Raw genomic sequence first — 21,348 nt, 5'->3', positions numbered from 1 at the left:
TTTGAAATATTGCTGAGTGATTAAATTCAAAAAACAATAAGGCGGGAATACGAAGAAAATGCAGCAAACAGAGAAAGACATTCATTTGGTAAAAAATCACTCTGTTTTAATGGTTTATTCTGAAATTCTGGTGTGAAAATATATTCCTATGGTATGTCTAATTTATTTTTCCCGGTTCTCTCATCGAATTCCCGGGTTTTTCCCGGTTACTTTTCAAATTCCCGGATATTTCCCGGTTTTCCCGGTTCGCTGGCCACCCTGGTAGAAGTACCACGAAATTCGTAGAAATTCTCAGAAGTTCGTAAGACTTCCTTCAAGTTCGAAGAACTTTCTTGAAGATCTGAGGACGTCCCTGAAGTTTGAAGGACTTAACTGAATATATGAGGACCCTAAATTTAGAAAAGCTTCCCTGAAGTTCATAATGCTTTAAATATCGAAGGGTTTTCCAAAATTTTGTGGGTCTTTTCTTAATTTCTTTGAAATTGCCTGAAGTTTGGAGAGCTCCCATGAATTTCGTAGGATTACCTGTAGTTCAATCAACTTCTCCGAAGTTCTATGAACTTTTTTGAGCTTGGAGAACTATGTTAAGTTCAAAGAACTTCCCAAGAGTATTGAAGACTTCTCTGAAGCTCGGAAATAATCCATAAGTGTCATAGGATTATCCTTAAGTTTTAAGCAATGCCTAAATGTCGTAGAAGTTACATTAAATCTGTAGAAAATTCTGTAAAATTCGTAGTTATTCCCCAAAGATTAAAGGACTTCCCTGAAGTTCGCAAGACTTTTCTGAAATTTGTAGAACTTCTCTGAAGGTTCGGAGGGATTTCCTAAACCGTCGTAGGTCATCACAGTAGTTCACAGGATTTTTCCTGAAACTTGGAAGACTTTCCCGAATTTTGTAGAACTTGCATGAAGTTCGAAGGCCTTATCTGAAGTTTTTAGAAATAGAACTTTATTATTAAACATCTTGAACAGGTACTTCAAAGTAGTTACGCATCGGCACTGCTTAAGTCTGCTTTCAATTGATTCGAGAAAAAAATAAATTAAAAATAAATACAAAATACATTTACTTATCTCTCAGGGTAAATTTTGTTCATCAATGTTTAGTGGTGTGAAAGATTTAGCTTGAACAAAATGGTTAGTTTTGATCTGATTATAAAAAGAAACTTTGAAATACATAAAATTTAAAACCTATTTAAATTATACAAACAAGATTATTTTCCTGGTGGACTTCTGAAATTCCTGGTTTTTTCCCGGTTTTTCCTGGTTCACTTGCCACCCTTAAACTAAGCTGAGAGCCGGTAAAAAGCTTGCTACAGAAGTTTAAAAACCTAGAAGAGGAAGGGTTCCCAAGAAAAATATTTATGAGGAAATTCTTTGAAGAAAATTGCAAGATGCGAGAAGAGTTCCAAGGATGTTTTCTTGTGAGTTTAAGGAGAATCCCAGATTATGCTGATCAAAATTCCAAGATAAATTAAAACAAAACTGTTTGCTAATTTTAAATAGGTTAATATTAAATAATTTGAAAAAGTAACACGATTCTCCCGTTGAATTCCCGGCTTTTCCCCGGTTCGCTGGCCACCCTGAAATTTCCTGAAACATGATCGATGGTTGAATCTGGAATACGGTCTGAACGATTTCGAACCGTACGTTGAATAGATTATTCTCGCAATTCCGAGAGACTGCTTGCAATGCCCGCAATCAACACAAGCCAGTTCAAAGCGCCCTCTGCGGCTGATTTCACTTCGGTAACAAGTACCGCAAATCAACCGCATTTGAAAATGAACAAAGATGCACTGCAGGCGGGCCTACTTGTGCTATATATGTAGTTGCCACTTGACAATCTCGTGTAACGGGAGCGTTTCGTTTTCGATGCCTTCGCAACCCTTTCCACGGCAGCGACCGGAGAACCATCAGAGCGCTCAGTTCATCGCTAATAGAATTCTTTGCCTCACATGGAGAACGCGTGCCGATGTGTGGGTGTATTTTCATCCCGTACAAATTGCAATTATGTATTCGCTCCGGAGAACACTAGCAGCGCTAGTCGGTTTCTTCGGTGAAAAAAAAATCATCGCTTTCAATCCACCCATCAGTGACGTTTGTCTTTCTTGAACTACAAATTTCCAGCCGTGCGATCTGGATAAAATTCAGTCCGAATTTTCGAGTGATCGTAATTGAAATAAGAAATAAGGTAGTGGGTGGACTTTCTTCCGTGGACCCCCCCCCCCTTCCTCGTCGAAAACTGGATGCATCCACCGCTGATAATGCGACAATTTAAGGGACGGATCCTCTAACCGTCGTCCCTATTGTAATTATCTCGCTGCAGAGAAAAGGTTTCGTTCATCCTGGCTTGGGGATGGCGCAAGAGGAGGGAGCGGGGTCAGGAATGAAAAATTGCTCCGCTGCGCGACTTCCGAGCTTGCATTAATAAGTGAAAGAATTCTCCTACAACCGGAAGAAAGCGCCCAGTTCATGGGGATGCATTGCATATGCATATACGACGGGTGCATATTGAGCTGGTAATTGTCGGCGGAAGGAATGCGTCCGTTAGGAGCCGGGCAGCAGAAGCTGGTGGGAGTTGACGGAATGTTATATTTATTCGAGCTTGTACGCCCCAGCATCGTTAGGGCGGGTGCGCGAGCTCTGAGTTACTCTTTCCTGCATGGCGAAATCCAGTCCATGGCGGAAGTAAGTGCAACTTGTACATCTGGTGCTGCTGTTGCTTCGGGTTCAGCTCTTTCACTGGCTGCAGAATCTGGCTTGGAAGGATGAGGGTATTGAAATGTTAAATTCGCCTTGTCGACATTTAGTCTGATTAAATTATAGCACGCTGGACGGGTTGGTCATCGCAGTAAATGGGATGACAGTTTTGTGGTGTTGGCTAATCAGTGTAATGGAACGGCGTATTAATTTTTATTCGGTTTCGAAAATGTGATCAAATAGAGAATTACATTTATCCAATGGGAGTGGTGAAAACATTGGATGTGATTATTTTCGAAAGTTAAACATGTCATCCGGGAGAAATTTCCCGCGGAACTGAACCTCCACATGCACACAGGTGTCCTAGATTTGAATTGAAATATTCCAGCAATCCCGCGCACCATTCCAGTTCCATCGGAATTGCGTGACTACGGCTGGCCTGATAAAATCGAACAAACTTCTTTCAGCAGTTTCATCACCACTTCCATTCCAATCAAAAGGCGACCCCGCCGGTAGATAACTCAATCTATATTTTTCCACGAGAACACTACACATACCATACACAAAGGCTGGGGCTGTAATCGCCTACGGCTGATGCCTGCCGCCACCACGGGCTACACATGGAAACGATGTAATCAATCAAAATGATAACACCTCTCTACCTTGTGGGTGCAAGCACGAGCCCTGATCGATCCGGCAACTGCTGCCTCGGTGCAGCAGTTTGCATAGGAATCGAGTTTGACGAAAACACAAAAATGAACGCACCTCAGCACCTACGGAGAACAAACTGCACACAAGCGAACTAATTGTTATGTGAAAACAATTAGCCCCGAATGACCCCAGCGCCACCCTGCGTCGCCAACTGTAATGAATTGTGCGAGCGGTTCCGTAATTTATAAAGTGATCTACGACGACGACGACCACCGATGCCAATTCAAATACACAAACGAGCTGCTGTTGCTGATGTTGGTGCTGCGTTATTATGGAGCTGAGAGACTTCGTTGTGCGTTGCACCAACACCGAAAGGTGAGGACTGAGACGAGAGAACGTTAATTAATTTACACTCATTAGCATCTGACTGATGTACTACACATCTTCAGATCGAAATAAGTAGGGAGACGAATGACGATTGAGGCCAAAAAAAATGATAGGAAATGGAAAGAAAACAGTAAATATTTTCATTCTGGTTACGACAACAGACGGCGAAAGGTAACAAAACAAATAATATACCAGAAGAGTTACGTAACGCGCGCTCAATGAGAAAGCGTTTAGGTACTAAATGTTTAAAGAGAGGTTTTAAAAATAACCAGAACAGCCCTTTCCTTACGATTGGGGATCGAGTTTCGTCGTCGTCGTCGTCGTTTCTTTGACGGCAGTGTGTTGGAGACAGAACAAAAATAGCCATACAATACGCGATGAAAGCTTTAAACCGGGGCTAAAAATAGGCGGAATCTGCTCCTCGTCTCTGCAGCACAACACTATGACAGTGAACGCACTTTAGAAACGGCCGTATTCGGCAGTGACTGTTGTTATGAAAACATCAACACGAGCGCCGGCTGCCGAATGTCATTATGCTTTCAAGAGTTGGAAGCACAGTGTGGTTCCGATTTTGGCAGCGCCTAAATTTAAGTACCATTGATTGCAAAACTGATTATCTCAACGTTCAAAGCTTCAAAGTAAACCGTTAAGTCTATGGAAAATATTAAATAAAGCTTGAGATTGTGTTTCAGTGCAGAGAATAAGCAAATTATAGACATTGGAAACGTGTTGCCAAAATCGGAACATTACTGTAGAGGTCTAGGAGGGTAGGAAGAGGTCGAATAACCGTCCAATTTTCGGTCCCGTTACTTCCTTTCCATTCTTTTTAATTACCGAAAAGATATCCGAAAAAAAAACATAAAAGAGGAGTTTATTTTTCACTACCTTTCAACACCCCCGCCGTATGAACACCGACCGGCGGGGTAGCGAAGCGTGGTGCACGGTGGGTTCCTATCGGTTGAAATGTTGGTGGAAAATCTTACGCATTGTCGAATGATAATGGAATATTCTGAAAAGCCACGAAAATCAATTCGCTTTCAGCACTCATCGGTTGACAGTAGCAGTTGTACCGCGGTAGTCTGCAAATTCGACAGCAGCCATTGTTTCGGTGCGCTTTGTTCGTTGCCAATAGCTCTGTCGCTTTTGTTACTATCGTTGTGTTCGGTATCAAGCGTTGTAATCATGATCTAATGATTTATCCACTTCACTTCACCCAGTTCATGCGTAATGCATTCGTAGAGAACATTACCGAGTTTCTTTCACGAGGCAGAACGTACCCAAGTCGTTTTCTTTGGATTCCTGTTGTTTCCGATGTAAACCACTTCTCGGATAGAGAACTGAACAAAAGTAAATAGCAAAAGGAAACAGCAAATTGCTGTTTCCTTTTGCTCAGTTGCTTCGTGATAACGTTGCTTGCGGGATCTGCTCTCAAGGCGTCACACCAAACACAAGTTTGAAAGGACTTTGATACAATAGTATTGACTTAACTGACTAAAATAATGAAAATAGTTAGCGTTGTTGTCCAGCGTCTATGCTGGATTGCTTCCGCTCTGAACACCAAAGTAGGGACTGTACATCCAAGTACGATTGCCGAAACTGTCACCAGAAACACGATAGCCTGCTGCACGAAGGAAAAAATCCACTTCAGTAGCTATATCTGGTCAGCCATCCCAACAACCGAATCCATCCACGTCGACTGCCGTCGAACTTCCCCGGAAACGGTCAACCTCCTAGTTGTGCACCTGAATGATTGAGAGTTTTCCGCTCGTGCACTTCTAGATTCAGGATCGATGAGCACTTTCATCACGAAAAAGTTTGCGAACACACTCAATCTCCGTCGTACGAAAGTAGACATCGTCGTACCTGGAATCGCTGAAACGTCGAGGCAGATCAAGCGCAAGTTGACTGCTCCAGTTAGATCTAAGCTACAGAGCATACAGATCAACTTCTCGCAAAGCGGATAACACTTTCACACATCGCTCGTCTGTTTAATCCAAGTGGGCCCAGTGCAGGGTTCTGCATTTTCGAAACAAAGAAAATAAACTGGACTCTCCGCAGAATCTCGCTGAATCGCTTCATTTCGAGCAATATCATTTTCGTGTAAGCCATCGTATTTCTTGTTATCGAGTCACGATGAACATTCCTCTTTTCAAACATGACTGGACTATCACTTGTTTCACTTGTTCATTTCATTTGAAGCAAAGACTTGTTTCAATTGACGCAATGAATGACTCGAAAACTACTTCCTTCGTTTCCTTTCGTCCTTTCACTTCAATTCGGGGCTCATTCGCATGGTCACGACCTGATGACGCAAGCATCAAAATATAGTATCCGGACAGTATCCACACAATATCGTTTGCCGATTGGGATGGCATCCGGATTATATGTAGTAATAATATATTATTTTATATTAAACGAAATATAAATTAACGAAGCCATTCTGGAGTCCAAGATGGCAGCCATCGGGGTCAGGGAAAGTCTCAAATACCCTACAATACGGTTATTTTCAGAAGGGGAAAAACGCGAAGGTGCCGAAAATCGATATTCAACGTTATTTTGGAATCCAATATGGCGGTCATCAGGATTCAGAATGTATCAACTATCCTACAATATGGGTATTTTCGGAACGGGGATGCCGACATTCGACGCCATTTTGGAATCCAACATGGTGGCCATCGGGTTTCACAAAAAGTATTTTCGGAACGAGGACGACGCGTAGATGCTGAAAATCGATATTCGATGCCATTTGTAGCCTATTTGATACTTCTTCTGAAATCGGAAGCCACCATCTTGAATTTCATTTCGGACATCGATTTTTGGCTTCTAGATGTAAACCCGATTCCAGAAAAACCCACATTGATCGATATTTGACAGTATTTCACAGTTTTTCTGAACCAAAGCCGCCATCTTGGAATTAAAGACGGCGTGACATCAATTTTCGGCATCTACGTCTCATCCCCATTCTGAAAATAGCCATATTTTAGGATATTTGACACTTTTCCGCAAATCGGAAGCCACCGTCTTGGATTACAAAATGCAGGGTGGCCAGTGAATTTTCATTTTGAAATCCCCGGTTTTCCCGGTTCAAATCTTAAAAAAATCCCGGTTGTTAATATTCAACAACGCGGAGATGCACCAGCGTCTGGCTGAAAATCTCCTTAATAAAGACAACCAACCAACCAACCATTTTCAACAAAAAAAAATTAAGAACGTGCTGAAAGGAATTTACTGAAAACACAAAAAAGTGATTTAAGAAGATTCAGACGATTCTGGAGCTTTAAAATTTGTGTAAAGTCTGAAACTAGCACTAGAAATTTGTGATTAATAACAATCTTCGTCATGCAAGATTTGGAGTAAACATAATTAAAATGTGAAATTTTGAAAAAAAATTCAAGATCACAGATTTAAAAAAAAAAAAATATGAGTCGTGGAGTCTTAATTGTCACGCTCTGAGACTTGGAAGCATTTTAAGGGTTATAAAATATTACATAACAATCTATAGAATCTAGCGGGAAAACCCTGGGATTTTTAGAAGAATTTAAAAGAATTCAAAGTGTTGACTTCAAACAAATATTGAGAAGGACTCCCACACAGTTTTCGATGGAGAAGCTCTGAGCAGATTTCCAGAATTATTCTGACATGAAATCCTTAGAAATTGTTAGATGAATTTCGAAGGATTTCTGTGGAGAAGAATGCAAGTTCTGAATTAAATGGTTAGGTAATTTTAGAAGATTTAAAAAGGAGTTGTGAAAAACAAAACTTTGCGGAAAATCCCTACGTGATTCTGAGGAGATTTGTATGATGTATGATTTTAAGAAGAATTTCAAGAAAATTATGCAGTCTTCATCAGTGTCATTCCCACTAAAGAACTTATCAAAATCTAACCCCCTTAAGTACTCATCCCCTAGGTATAAAAGTCAAGATCACAGGTATATAAATGAAACTACAATGTGTTGAATCGGAACCTACCTAACTAACTGTGATCTTGACTTTTATACCTAGGGGATGAGTACTTAAGGGGGTTAGATTTTGATAAGTTCTTTAGTGGGAATGACACTGATGAAGACTGCACATTGTAGTCGAAATACGTATCTGTCATGGATACCAAAATTAATTAAGTGGAATTAAATGGAAGATAACCTTTTTTTGCTGTTTTATTAAAGCATTCCGCTAACAACCCAATTTCATTACTTCATTATGATGGCTACCAAGCCTTTGGGTTTTTCCTTATTAGAGAGTTGAATAGATTTTTCTCCTTTAGCTTACTTAAATCTTTGGTTTTAATTAGTTAGGTAGGTTCCGATTCAACACATTGTAGTTTCATTTATATACCTGTGATCTTGACTTTTATACCTAGGGGATGAGTACTTAAGGGGGTTAGATTTTGATAAGTTCTTTAGTGGGAATGACACTGATGAAGACTGCACATTGTAGTCGAAATACGTATCTGTCATGGATACCAAAATTAATTAAGTGGAATTAAATGGAAGATAACCTTTTTTTGCTGTTTTATTAAAGCATTCCGCTAACAACCCAATTTCATTACTTCATTATGATGGCTACCAAGCCTTTGGGTTTTTCCTTATTAGAGAGTTGAATAGATTTTTCTCCTTTAGCTTACTTAAATCTTTGGTTTTAATTAGTTAGGTAGGTTCCGATTCAACACATTGTAGTTTCATTTATATACCTGTGATCTTGACTTTTATACCTAGGGGATGAGTACTTAAGGGGGTTAGATTTTGATAAGTTCTTTAGTGGGAATGACACTGATGAAGACTGCACATTGTAGTCGAAATACGTATCTGTCATGGATACCAAAATTAATTAAGTGGAATTAAATGGAAGATAACCTTTTTTTGCTGTTTTATTAAAGCATTCCGCTAACAACCCAATTTCATTACTTCATTATGATGGCTACCAAGCCTTTGGGTTTTTCCTTATTAGAGAGTTGAATAGATTTTTCTCCTTTAGCTTACTTAAATCTTTGGTTTTAATTAGTTAGGTAGGTTCCGATTCAACACATTGTAGTTTCATTTATATACCTGTGATCTTGACTTTTATACCTAGGGGATGAGTACTTAAGGGGGTTAGATTTTGATAAGTTCTTTAGTGGGAATGACACTGATGAAGACTGCACATTGTAGTCGAAATACGTATCTGTCATGGATACCAAAATTAATTAAGTGGAATTAAATGGAAGATAACCTTTTTTTGCTGTTTTATTAAAGCATTCCGCTAACAACCCAATTTCATTACTTCATTATGATGGCTACCAAGCCTTTGGGTTTTTCCTTATTAGAGAGTTGAATAGATTTTTCTCCTTTAGCTTACTTAAATCTTTGGTTTTAATTAGTTAGGTAGGTTCCGATTCAACACATTGTAGTTTCATTTATATACCTGTGATCTTGACTTTTATACCTAGGGGATGAGTACTTAAGGGGGTTAGATTTTGATAAGTTCTTTAGTGGGAATGACACTGATGAAGACTGCACATTGTAGTCGAAATACGTATCTGTCATGGATACCAAAATTAATTAAGTGGAATTAAATGGAAGATAACCTTTTTTTGCTGTTTTATTAAAGCATTCCGCTAACAACCCAATTTCATTACTTCAAAATAGAGCAAGACATTCATTTGTTAAAGGATCACTCTGCTTTAATGGTTTATTCTGAAATTCTGGTGTAAATATTTGTTCTTATGGTATTATGGTTAATTCATTTTTCCCGGTTCTCTAACTGAATTCCCGGGTTTTTCCCGGTTTTCCCGGTTACTTTTCAAATTCCCGGTTTTCCCGGTTTGCTGGCCACCTTGAAAATGGCGTCGGATATAGATATCCGGCTTCTAGACGTCACCCTGATTCTAAAAAAAAAAAAACGTTTGTATGGGTATTTGATAGAATTTACAACTTTTTCTCAAACCGGAAGCCACCATCATGGATATCAAAATGGCGTCGGCTATTGTTACTGTTAGGGTGTGGTACCAAGGGGGCTACCAGGACAAACACCTCGGCGGGCTTGGCTAAGCAACGGCCTACCAATGAGGGTGGGTCATTCAACGACCTCTTTTGATGGCTAGCTCGATCTGGAGGTCAATTCGTAGTCTCAAGGTCGACTGGAGTGATTTACCGGGCTAATCAGGACTCGGTTATAGTGTGATTGAATGGAAAAAGCTACTGAATAACATTTTAGAGATTGTGTGTGTGTGTGTGGCCAGTATAGTGCATGTTTTCTACAACTACCTGGCCGGCCGGCGACTGCTGGATCTTTTGTGCGGTGATGCTGCACTTGGTGGTTGTTGATACGGCGGTGGTGATGCTGTACGGGCTGGTGGTGGATTCGGCGTTGTTAACGTCCGTCGTGGTGGCGATTACGGCGGAGACGCTAGCCGTGGTTGAACCGGAAACTACGGTGTTGGTGATGGTGACGGTGGTTTAGTAAGGGCGTTTGGTGGCGCCAGTAGGTATGCCAATTCACAATGGTGGACGGTGGAGAGGTGGCTTCTTCGGTGGGAGGTTATGTCCCGGCACGGTTGGAACTCGTTCAGATGACTTCGAGCTTTCAACCCCTGGTCGATGAACTACCACTGGTGTAACGGAAAGGTCCAAAGTGGTCCTATCCTCCGGGCCGTCCAACGGAACTGGCTCTCCAACGGTCAATCGCCCACGGAAGGCCTGTCGGCGTGATCTGGCCGAACACCTCGATCGAGCGTACTTAGAACAAAAACTTAACGGTTTTTTTTAGCTTGTTCAACTGCTCTCATTTAAGGTTACTTGGCAAGTCGTGGAAGAATTTTTCGTGCTACTCACCGTTCCCTTTCTCTGTACTTCTCGTACCCATTCTCTTATGTTCCACTGAACTCAAATTTTTGGCTCATCACCTGTTCCAGCAGTTGGTAGTAAACTGTGGTATAGTGTACTAAAACTAGGGGTATCAAATCGGCAATTATTATTCAAATTCAAATGGACATGCAGAATACGATAAACATACAGAAATACATCAACAAATGTTACAAACGGTAACACTATTTATTTCCAATCTCCAGAAGTCCCCCCGATTCCAATTATATCCATATTGATGGGACGGCATCAGCATTTCCCATTTGTTCTGAAATAGGAAGCCGTCATATTGGATTTCAAAATGGTGTCTGATATCGATTTCCGGCCTCTAGACGCCATCCCGATTCCAAAAATACCTATATTGATGTGTATTTGACAGTATTTCCCACTTAATCTGAAATCGGAAGCCGCCATCATGGATTTCGAAATGATTTTTTGATTTCTTTATTAAAGATACTTTCAGCCGTAGGCTGGTTCGTCTCTGAAAAATAGTATATGAATACAGTTAATTCAAATTCATTTTTTTTTTCACTTTCTTCCTAGCTGCTTATTTTTGCTCCTCGTCTTGACTCTTGAGTCCGGAACTGACAATTCGTCTTCTTTTTCTTTCATCGAATTTTCATTTCCTGCTGATTCATGATTCTGGCAACCCTGGTTCGTAACATATCGTTTCGCATTGTTGTGTTTTTGTTTCGTTGACAACCTTCGTTTGTTGGTGACGGTTAGAAATTCATCCGATTCACTATCCGTCGATTCTTGTGCGCTATTGTTTCCATCGGAGTGTTGGTGCTGGGTGTTTTTGCTGGTTTCGCCTATTGTAGATTGGGTTTGATTGGTATCGAGTAATGTTTGTTCACTGTTTTCATCGCTTGTGACCTTTCCTGCGTCTGTAGGGTCATTGACAGTAATGCGTGATGTAGAGCTATTACACTTTTGTCGGGGATGAGCCTTTTGTCCACAGAACCTACAGGTTTTTGCTTGATTGCGATATGTAATCAATGTTGTCTCACCATCGATCGTCAGATAGGAAGGGATGAGTTGTTTGAGTTTCATCCGTACTACACGTACTCCATTGTAGATGCCGGGAAAATAATTCTTCCACATTTCTCTGCTGATGGAAAGAATAGTACCGTATGGTCGCATACTTTCTATAATCACCGTGTTAGGTGTTTTCGGAGGGAGATCATGGATTCTCACGTTAACGGTTTCGTCTTCCACGAACACGGGAATTTTGTAAGCTTTTTTCTCGCACTGCATAGTGTGTTGTAGATGGTGTGATGCAAAGTAGCGCTTGGCTGTTGCTGCATCTACCATCTCGACGTAGACACAGTTTCTAACATTGTGAAACTGGATGTTTAAGGCATCCGCTATGTCCAGTTTCAACTCACCGTACATGAATTTCTGTACGGCAGATGCATCTGGTCGCTTCGGCAGCACCCTAAAGTCTACTACCAAGGTGTTCTCACGTTTAGCACCCATCTGATAGAAAACTCATTAGCTTGTAACCTGATAACGAGACGGATAAAAGAAACACGTCTTTCACGCACGGGGCTTAGCTGTCAACTGGGATTTCGAAATGGCGTCGCATATCAATTAGACTTCATCCCGATTACAAAAATACCAATATCGATGTGTATTTGACTGTATTTCTACTTTATCGTAAATCGGAAACCACCATCTTCGATTTCAAAATGGCGTCGGATATCGATTTTCATCCTCTAGACATCATCCCGATTCCCAAAATACCTTTATTGATAAGTATTTGACAGCATTTCACACTTTTTCTTAAACTGGAAGCCGCCATATTGGATTTCAAAATGGCGTCGCATATCAATTTTTGATCTCTAGGCGTCACCCCGATTTAAAAAAAAATACGAATATTGATCGATAAACAAACCACCGACATCCACGTGCCCAAATCTATGCGCATACGCTTAAATGAACCGAGTGAACAAGCAACAAAAGTCATAAAAACTGCACGAATTTGGATCGAACAGCATCGCTTCAATGCAAAGATAAGTATATTTGACAATGAAAGAAGAAATGAACACGAGAGTTAAGCCAAACCAAACAGCATGAAAACTGATCGAAAGTGGTTCTGTTGATGTTGACGGGGATCTGCTCGAAGAGAAGACCGAATGAGTTTCAATTGAAAGTGATGGTTGACAGCTTCATCGTCGCTTGACGATTTTCGATTGAAAGTGACTTTGTGGGGTCCTGGCCCAGTGGTTACTTCTGCCAAACTGTTTTATGCAGACCTTGTGGACATTGAAGGACGACGACGGGAAATACTGGGACTGGGATCAAGAGCTACCTCCATCAGCTAGAAAGCATACTACTCTCAACTAAATCTTCTAAACGATCTTCGCATAGAACGCTGCAGTATGTTCCAGAATCCAACATCAGCCTAACTGCACCTATTTTCCGACGCAATATTAATATCAAAAAATCAAATCTCATCAACGCCCAAGATCACGCTTGATTTTCGTAGACAAAAATCAACAAGCAAACAACTGCGGTTGATTTTGCAAGTTGTGATATCGCAGCTCGGAATATCAAGCTAACAAAACTCACCAACTGCAAATCTCACCAAACTGTGGTGAGATTGAGTTTAATGATTTTTGCTTTACACCCGAATGTAACCGACACTTTCATAATGGCTTGCAGCAGTCCCTTCGCGTCTGCCATCGGTGAAGATTAAAAAGAGATAGCAAACTATGCTTTCTCTTTCTAAGAAAACGATGTACAATCGAATCATTTTAGTGTCGAGTCAACTCTCAGCTTGATTTTTGCACGTTGTGAATAGTCTCGCAATATCAAAGGAGCTTGTAAAATCAATATCAAGCATGATATTTTGTTCATACGGTGTGTGCGCTTACCTTCGTTCTACCGACGCTTCCGGAATAGTACTTAAAAGTATCACTTCTGACAGCTAAATCAAAGATCGCACCTTTAAAGCAACAAAGCATCCCTCGCCTTGGGCTGTTTGCCTTGTTTGCCACGCAGCTGTATGAGAAAGTCGTCACATCGCTTCAACTTCAACTCGAAACTTTCTTTTGGGTTGATTCTACAACTGGACTTGGGCTTGGACAACCTTTGTCGCCAACCGGGTTTCAAAAATTCAACTCGCAACAGAGAATTGCAAATGGAACCACGACCTCATTTCGCGAGGCACATCAGCAGAAGCTCTTCTCCTCCAGAGCAACATATGGTGGCACGGACCAGACTGGCTACAACACAACAAGAATTCGTGGCCAACGCAACAGTTCATCCCAAATCACGACACCTGAAACACTCCACGAAGTTCGAAAATTTCCAGTTACGGTCACCAGTGCAACGGAAAATCCCTCCGTGATTGACGAACTTGCCAACAGATTCTCTTCATTCCGTCGCTTAACACGCACAATCAGCTGATCGATCTGGCTCCGAGAGACTGACGTGTGAGGAAGTGGACGCAGCAGAAAACGCACTTATTTCGCAAGTTCTCTCTGCTATATGCAGTCGATTAATGTGTTTCTGCAAATGTCTAGTATAAGAATCTAATTCGTTTGTATTTTGTATCTCTTTATTAGTTTTTGTTTGTCTTGTCCCCCGTCTCGATGAGTCTCAACGTCGCCCACTGGTCACCATAGCCGGTCGTACTCCAGACGAATCTAGAACCACACTACCGTTCATACTGGCGACATCGCTCTGATGAGACAACGCAACCCTACCCCCAAGCTCCTCCCCTTTTCCTGTCTTTCGACAATGTACCTCTCTAACCTCGAGTAAGCCGCGTGTATTTGGCCCAACTCCTACTGGATATTAGACAAACAAAGACATTGTTACAAACAAAGAACAATGAATTATCGGCTCCGTAAAGCTAACTCGATTGAGCATTAAAAATAAACGAACTAGATAAAAAAATCTCGCGAGTTCAACAACAAGAATTCAGCAACGAATGGCATCTACTGCAACAAGGAAAACCTGTCTCAACTAAATCACGACTCCGATAACCAGTTGATCCGCATCGGGGGTCGACTCAATCAAGAGAAACTACCGTACAACACAAAGCACCAGATTCTCCTCCCCAGCAAACATCGTGTCTCTATGCTACTGGCTCAACACTTCCACGAAAAGCACCTCCATGCAGCTTCTGATTAGCATTCTCCGAACCCGGTACCTGGCTCATAGGGGCCAAAAGGATTGTTCAGTCATGCGTTACCTGCTTCCGTGCACAACCGAAATGTCTGGAACAGTTCGTGGGTCAATTACCAGCTTCCCGCATCAACATGGCACGACCGTTCGCAATCACCGGCATCGATTATTGGGGACCGATTCTGATTCAACCACCTCGTAGGTCCACACAAACCTGCTTACGACGGTATGGAAACTCTCCTATCACTAATTGAATTCAAGGCCAATTGCACCGCTGAGCGACGGGACCCGTCCGATTATGACCCTTTAACACCCGGCCATTTCCTGGTTGGCACCGCTCTGAAGGCTGTTCCTCAAGTGGATTTATCCTCGATACCGTACCATCGGCTAGGGTACTGGAAGCAAACTGAAATGGTATAAGCCACCCGTCATCATCGAAAAGGGACGCCTGGTTCTGATGAAGGATGAAGATGCACCACCGATGAGCTGGAGAACAGAACGGATCACCGAAGTACACCTGGGCGCTGCTTTCACGTGTTTGTCTCACTACTGTGGACCGTAATCTGAAGCAAGCCCTGAATCTCGAAAAATGACTCGAACGAGATCCAACCACCAAAGAGGCCTACTGTCGTTTTATGGAAGACTACCAACGCCTTCATCAAATGATGAAAATGGTGGATCCAGTAGACGAAAGCCAACCGCACTGCTACATCCCACACCATCCGGTGTTCACAGAATCCAGCACCACCACGAAAGTTCGAGTCGTGCAAGACGTCATCTGGATTCGCCGTTAACGACCTACAACTAGTTGGACCCGTCGTTCAAGAAGTCCTACTGTCGATCCACATCAGATTCCGCATCCACCAAATCGCATTCGTGGCCGATGTGGAGAAAATGTATCGGCAAATACCAACTCATTCTCTGGCGTCCCAGTCCAGACCTTCCAATCGCTAGGTATGAACTGCAACTCGCACCATCCAGCCGCTGCCACGGTAGCCCAGAAGGATTTCCTGTCTGGTGCCGACGATGTTGAATCCGCTATCCACCTACGCCAGAAAATGTCCGCCATGCTTTCAGCGGCCGGTTTCCTGAAGTCTTAGCGGATATACCCGAAGAATATATTGCATTCGCATCTTACCATGACCTCATCTGGGAACCGATATCCAACATGATGAGTTTCAAGGTTCAGCTGCCGTTACCAGCACCCGTTTTGACCAAACGGAAAGTTATGTCGTACGTTCCGCAGAATTCCATGGAACTCGGATTCCTCACTCTGTATCGTTGGCTAACATCATTCCAGTTCCACTTTTTCTCCGATGCGTCGTTGAAAGCGTATGGATCGTGCTGCTACGTCCGGTCAGAGTCTGCCGGAGCCGTTAGAGTCCAGCTGTTGACGTCCAAGTCCTAGGTGGCTCCGTTGACCAAAACGCATACTATCGCACGTCTGGAGTTGTCGAATCTATACGAGAAGGTGGTACATTCCATACAGAAGCCCGCTGAAGTTTTCTTCTGGACTGATTCGACCACTGTCTTGAAAGCAGTCCGTAGGTTTCACTTAAAATTGTTCTCACAATTCTTCCCAGACCTCCCTTGGAATTCTCTTTCGAATGGGGACGGTCCCGGCTGTACTGCGTATAATCGCATATAAGTTTCATGTGGATTTCGTCAATTTTGAAGTAACAACGCGTCACGCGTCAAACGGGAACAACACGGAAACAGCAGTCTGGTACGCTTTGGACGTGTATCATACTTGCAGGCCGGTTTGAATGTGAGTTTAAATTAGAAGAACATTTATGATGTATGGGTGCCTAAAGCGTGCATTTCTCGCTGTGCACTTGGATATCTGATTGCAGACAAAGAGAGCAATGGAGAAAGAGAGCGCAAAAGCTCGCTCTCACTCTCTTGTCAGTTGTAAATCTCTCAATTACCGATGGTTGCGCCCAGCGTTGCCACGTCATTTCAGAAAAATCTGGACAAGTCAAAATAAAAAAAATTGAAAAAATCTGGAATGCTCCCAAAAACCCTGTTTTTAACATAATGCTATTGAAATCAAAGGGATGGGCCAATCTCCCGTAAAAATCGGTCAGGATGATCATCTGGAATTTATTCAAAGTCTACCAGAATGTTTATGAAATCCATGTTTAAAAAAATATATATAAAGCCAACTTGTTAGCATAGCTAAAATCATCCAAAAGTTAGGAAAAGTTTAAATATCCATTACGCAGCATTTCAAAATTGATTTAAATTTTTGGTAAAATACTACAGAACATATTTTTAGAATTCAGAAGCAGCAGAGAGTCAACCAACTTTGATGGGATGATTTTTTTACTAATAGTCGATTTAGTCCTTACTATTTGATGCAGTACCAGAATATGTCTTAAAGATTTTATTAGTTCTATATAATTCTAATATTACTCTAAGATTGATCAGACTTCCAATTTCATTCTTGACATCAGTCAACTCACAACACTCGGTAGACCAGTAGGCAATTTTATTTCCAGCAAAAAATTCTCCTGGCTGAAGTGAGAATCAAAGCCTAACATCGTGGTACTCACTCACAATATTATTATATAACTAAAATGAAAGTCTAAAAGCGTCATTTTTGAAGTCTCAGGATCTTGAAATGATTCTAAATTCTGGAATTTATATTTTTCCTGGGTCCCAGATCATGCCATTTTTTGTTAGTCTGAATGTACTTAATTTACAGAGTTCAATTTTAATCATCCTAGAATTTAATCATACTTATATTCTGGATTCCCCTAAACTAATCTTGATAATATCCAAACTTTTTCAGTAACATTCAAAGAGTGCTTAGCATTATCTCTTGTTATCTCTTATAAATCGCTCTCTGATTCCACAATTCCCTCAAACTGGTAATAATTTCCAAGAATTTGCATAATTTTGTCTCCATGAAATTCCCTTAGAATATTCCTAATACTTTCCTTGGTACGCTCTTCAGAGTGACCGCCACATTCTTCTCAGACTTATCCTCTTCAGTATACTCTAAGTACTCAAGTACTTTGCCAAAATTGCCTTGAAAGTCTCCCAGAAATTGCCAGATTTCTTAAAACTTGATAAAACCTAATCTCCATAGAAACATTGGACAGAATTCCATTGAAATTATTCTCCCGATTGATATCAGCATTCTCCTTAAGTTTCATCTTATGAATTTCCTATGATTTCTCTTCCAAATTCTAACTATTTCCCTTCTTCACCAAAATCTCCATGCAATTGTCATCAGAGTTTACAAAAGACAATTTATACCGTCTTCACTTCAATCAAAGGTTGTACAGACTGCATACTTACACTTCACTGTAAACTATTTTCAGAATTACCTTAAAATTCTGAAATCTAGGGCAATTCAGAATTCTAAAGTATTTCAGAGTGCTAAGGTAACTCAATATTCAAAGGTACTTTAAAATTATATTTAAACATCTAATTAATTATCCTCAAAAATATCACGAACATACTTCAAAGCCCTGGTGGTTGTCTAGATTCAAAAGCCTTGCTAATTTTCCAAAGCTCAATTTATTGTTTTCTCAATCCTGGATAGTTTTCGGTTTCTCTAAATTCCAAAATTGTGAAAATTCCTCCATATTGAAATATTGATTTTTATAAATCCAGGATTCCAATAATTAACAAATAATTATAGCCAAAATCTTAACAGAAACACACAAAAAAATCCTGGCTCGATATTTTTTAAAATTTGGGGATTTTTCACAAGCAATAATGTTTGGAAAATGTCTCAATTTTCAAGATTCTGCAACCCATTGCAAACATGTTGTAACAATTCCATGTATGATGTTGCAATAATGTCCAACGTTGATGGCCTTTAGTAAGTAAAGTAATAAGTTTGGCTTTTTATTTTTTGATTAGAGGGTCCATTAATTGCATAAACATATTTAAAAAATCTGGATTTAAACGTGATCTGTGTATCTGGCTAGACGACTGAAAATCTGGAAAATCCAGATAAATCTGGAATACTGGCAACACTGGTTCCGCCGGTGCGCCTGTCAAAACTTATGAGCTTCCCCTGGTTCATTCTGATAGTGTTGTTCTGATAAATAAAGAGTTGATTAATTCAAGTTTGCTACCCAGGGGACGACTTCATGAATTTTCTCTAGATTTTGACACTGTTTTGTATCAAAAAATGGTTTCGGAAGTGTTTGGCGGATATTCTTTATTACACTTCAGCCGAAAGAGTTAGCTTTGTGATAAAAACGAGAATTAGTTAAGTTTTACAATTCCTATTACATCGGTGAGCGCGAAAAGGACCACATAAGTTTTGTTTACACAAGATGATAAGCCCTTCAAATGTTACGTTAAGCAGTGATTAATATAGTAATTGAGAATATGTCCTTCGAATTCATGGAGCATTGAAAAAAAAAACAAAAACTAATATGTGGTGGAAAACTATAACGAACAAAGTTTGGTGCACAGGTAAACAAATGAGGCACGGGACGCCTCTGGATTTTAACTTTAAAAAAAATATTCATAGATTTACTACGATTTTTTCAATAATTACATTGAAATTGCACTTCGTAACGGCCATTTTCTAAATGCCTACTTTTTTCCATATGGGACTCATATGCGATTATAGGCAGTGTAGTGATTAACATCCCAGAATCGCCAGACAAGCCAAGTGACTATAATAATAATTAAAAAATCTCCGAATTGCTTTCAAACTATTCTTAAAGTTCGATGAAAATCTTCATCAAATTAATTCTTGAAGTTTCGTTTTTTGTTTTCTTTCAAATCTGGAGGCTTGGAAAATGTTCAATGTCCGACATCTCGAATAATTATCTTAGGTCTAGATTTTTGATCCTAGTTTGGTCCAGGGTTTCAAAAAATTGTACTTAAGGTTAAAACCTGTTAAAAATATCCATCTTCCAGAACCTAAAAAAGAACAACTCAAGCCCCAGAACTTTTAAAATTTATATTGATACTGAAGATAAATTCGTTCCGGCATTACAAAGTTCATTGGGTAAAAGAGAATATGGAGGAAGGTACAGTTAATGGCAGTAAAACATGTTTGAAATTTCTGAAATTATTTTTTGAAAAAAATCAAAACATTCTTTTCTGAAAGATTTAATTGACAAGGGAATAAAAAAAAAACTTAAGTAATGATAAAATTCCCTGAGATTTCCAGTTTTTTTTCAGGGAATGTAAAATTGTAAAAATGTAAATGACCTTCAAGAAAAAGCTCGACGAAAATGGCAACACAGTGCGATAAAGGGTGTCCACGATGAAATTGCCACACACAAAATTGATTCGCAAAATTCGAGTTTTCATCCGATTGCCATCAAATTTTCAGGGATTGAGAAATAACTACTAAACTTCATTTTACCATTTTACTCGTATTTTATTTACAGTCCATACGCAAATGCCCGCACCTTGGCCTTAACCCCGGTCATAAGATTCTGCACAACCTGTGAATCAACCGTTTTTTGCATGTAAACCCATACTTTCTTCAGTTCCTCGACTGTCTTCACTACCTTAGGTCGTTTAAGAAGGTGCTGCTTCATAATCGCCCAGTACTTCTCGATGGGGCGGAGCTCCGGAGTGTTGGGAGGGTTGAACATTTTCGGCACGAAATTGACCTTATTGTCCGCATACCACTTCAGCACGTCCTTGGAGTAGTGGCATGAGGCCAAATCCGGCCAGAAGATTGTTGGGACGTTGTGGGCCTTCAGGAGAGGAAGCAGCCGCTTCTGGAGGCACTCTTTTATGTACACCTGTCCGTTCATCGTGTCCTGGGTCACGAAAGGTGCACTCCGCTTCCCGCACGTGCAGATGGCTTGCCAAACCAGGAATTTCTTCGCAAATTTGGACATCTTCTGAGTGCGGACATGCTCCGGAACGCTGAACTTATCCTTGGCCGTGAAAAACAGGTTGCCGGGGATCTGTTTGAAGTCGGCCTTCACATATGTTTCGTCGTCCATGATGCAGCATTCAACTTTCGTCAGCATGTTGAGGTACAACTTCCTGGCACGGGTTTTGGCGGACTTGTTCTGCTTCTCGTCGCGATTAGGGGCCTTTTGTACCTTGAACGTTCGAAGCCCAGCCTTAGTTTTGGCCTTCTGGACAAAACTTCGGCTTAGGTGCAGCTTCTTAGCCACATCCCTAACGGAGGCGTTCGGATTTCGGTTGAAGGCCCCAACTACGCGGTTGTGATTTTTGGTGTTGTACGGAATACTTTTTCCTTCACTTCTGGGCTTCCGATCGGTGGTCAACCGTTCCTCGAACCGCTTAATCACTCGCGACACCGTGCAATTCGCGATTCCCAACGTTTTAGCGATGGAACGATGCGAGAGATCCTTGTTCTCGTGATGAATGCGCAAGATTTTATCACGCACGAGCTGTTCTTTCGACTTCATTTCCGCGAGTTTTGATCACAGGACTTTAAAACTTGCAGGATGTAAATAATGCACTATGAACTAAATCCACCCAAATTTTCATTAAATTCTACCCAACGGTTAAAAAGTTAGAGCAATTTCATAGTGTGGCAATTTCATCGTGGACACCCTTTACAATGCCAGGTTGGTTGCACAAGGATTCACACAAAAATATGGGACGGATTACGATGAGGTATTCGCTCCCGTTGCTCGGCAAACTACTCTTCGTACCATCTAGACCATTG

The 21,348-nt window shown here is 40.8% G+C and overlaps 2 protein-coding genes across 10 annotated transcripts in view; both read right to left on the bottom strand.

Annotated features, from left to right (window-relative positions):
- wdb (widerborst) overlaps positions 1-21,348 on the bottom strand; it is a 182,100-nt gene that overhangs the window by 122,469 nt on the left and 38,283 nt on the right. The gene's annotated exons all lie outside the window — the stretch shown is intronic.
- LOC135696913 (uncharacterized) lies at positions 11,031-12,121 on the bottom strand. The gene is made up of 2 exons (XM_065216448.1): positions 11,161-12,121; positions 11,031-11,052 (listed from the first exon to the last, which is right to left on the bottom strand). The coding sequence occupies exons 1-2, from the start codon at positions 12,048-12,050 to the stop codon at positions 11,031-11,033; spliced, it is 912 nt and encodes a 303-aa protein (XP_065072520.1). The 5' UTR covers positions 12,051-12,121.

The sequence above is a fragment of the Ochlerotatus camptorhynchus genome, unplaced genomic scaffold (assembly GCF_037179485.1).
Source record: "Ochlerotatus camptorhynchus isolate MF236.1 unplaced genomic scaffold, CSIRO-AGI_Acam_v1.1 ptg000063l, whole genome shotgun sequence".
NCBI lineage: Eukaryota > Metazoa > Arthropoda > Insecta > Diptera > Culicidae > Ochlerotatus > Ochlerotatus camptorhynchus.
The sequence above is the reverse complement of the archived record's forward strand: the minus strand, read 5'-3'. Positions and strand labels throughout refer to the sequence as shown.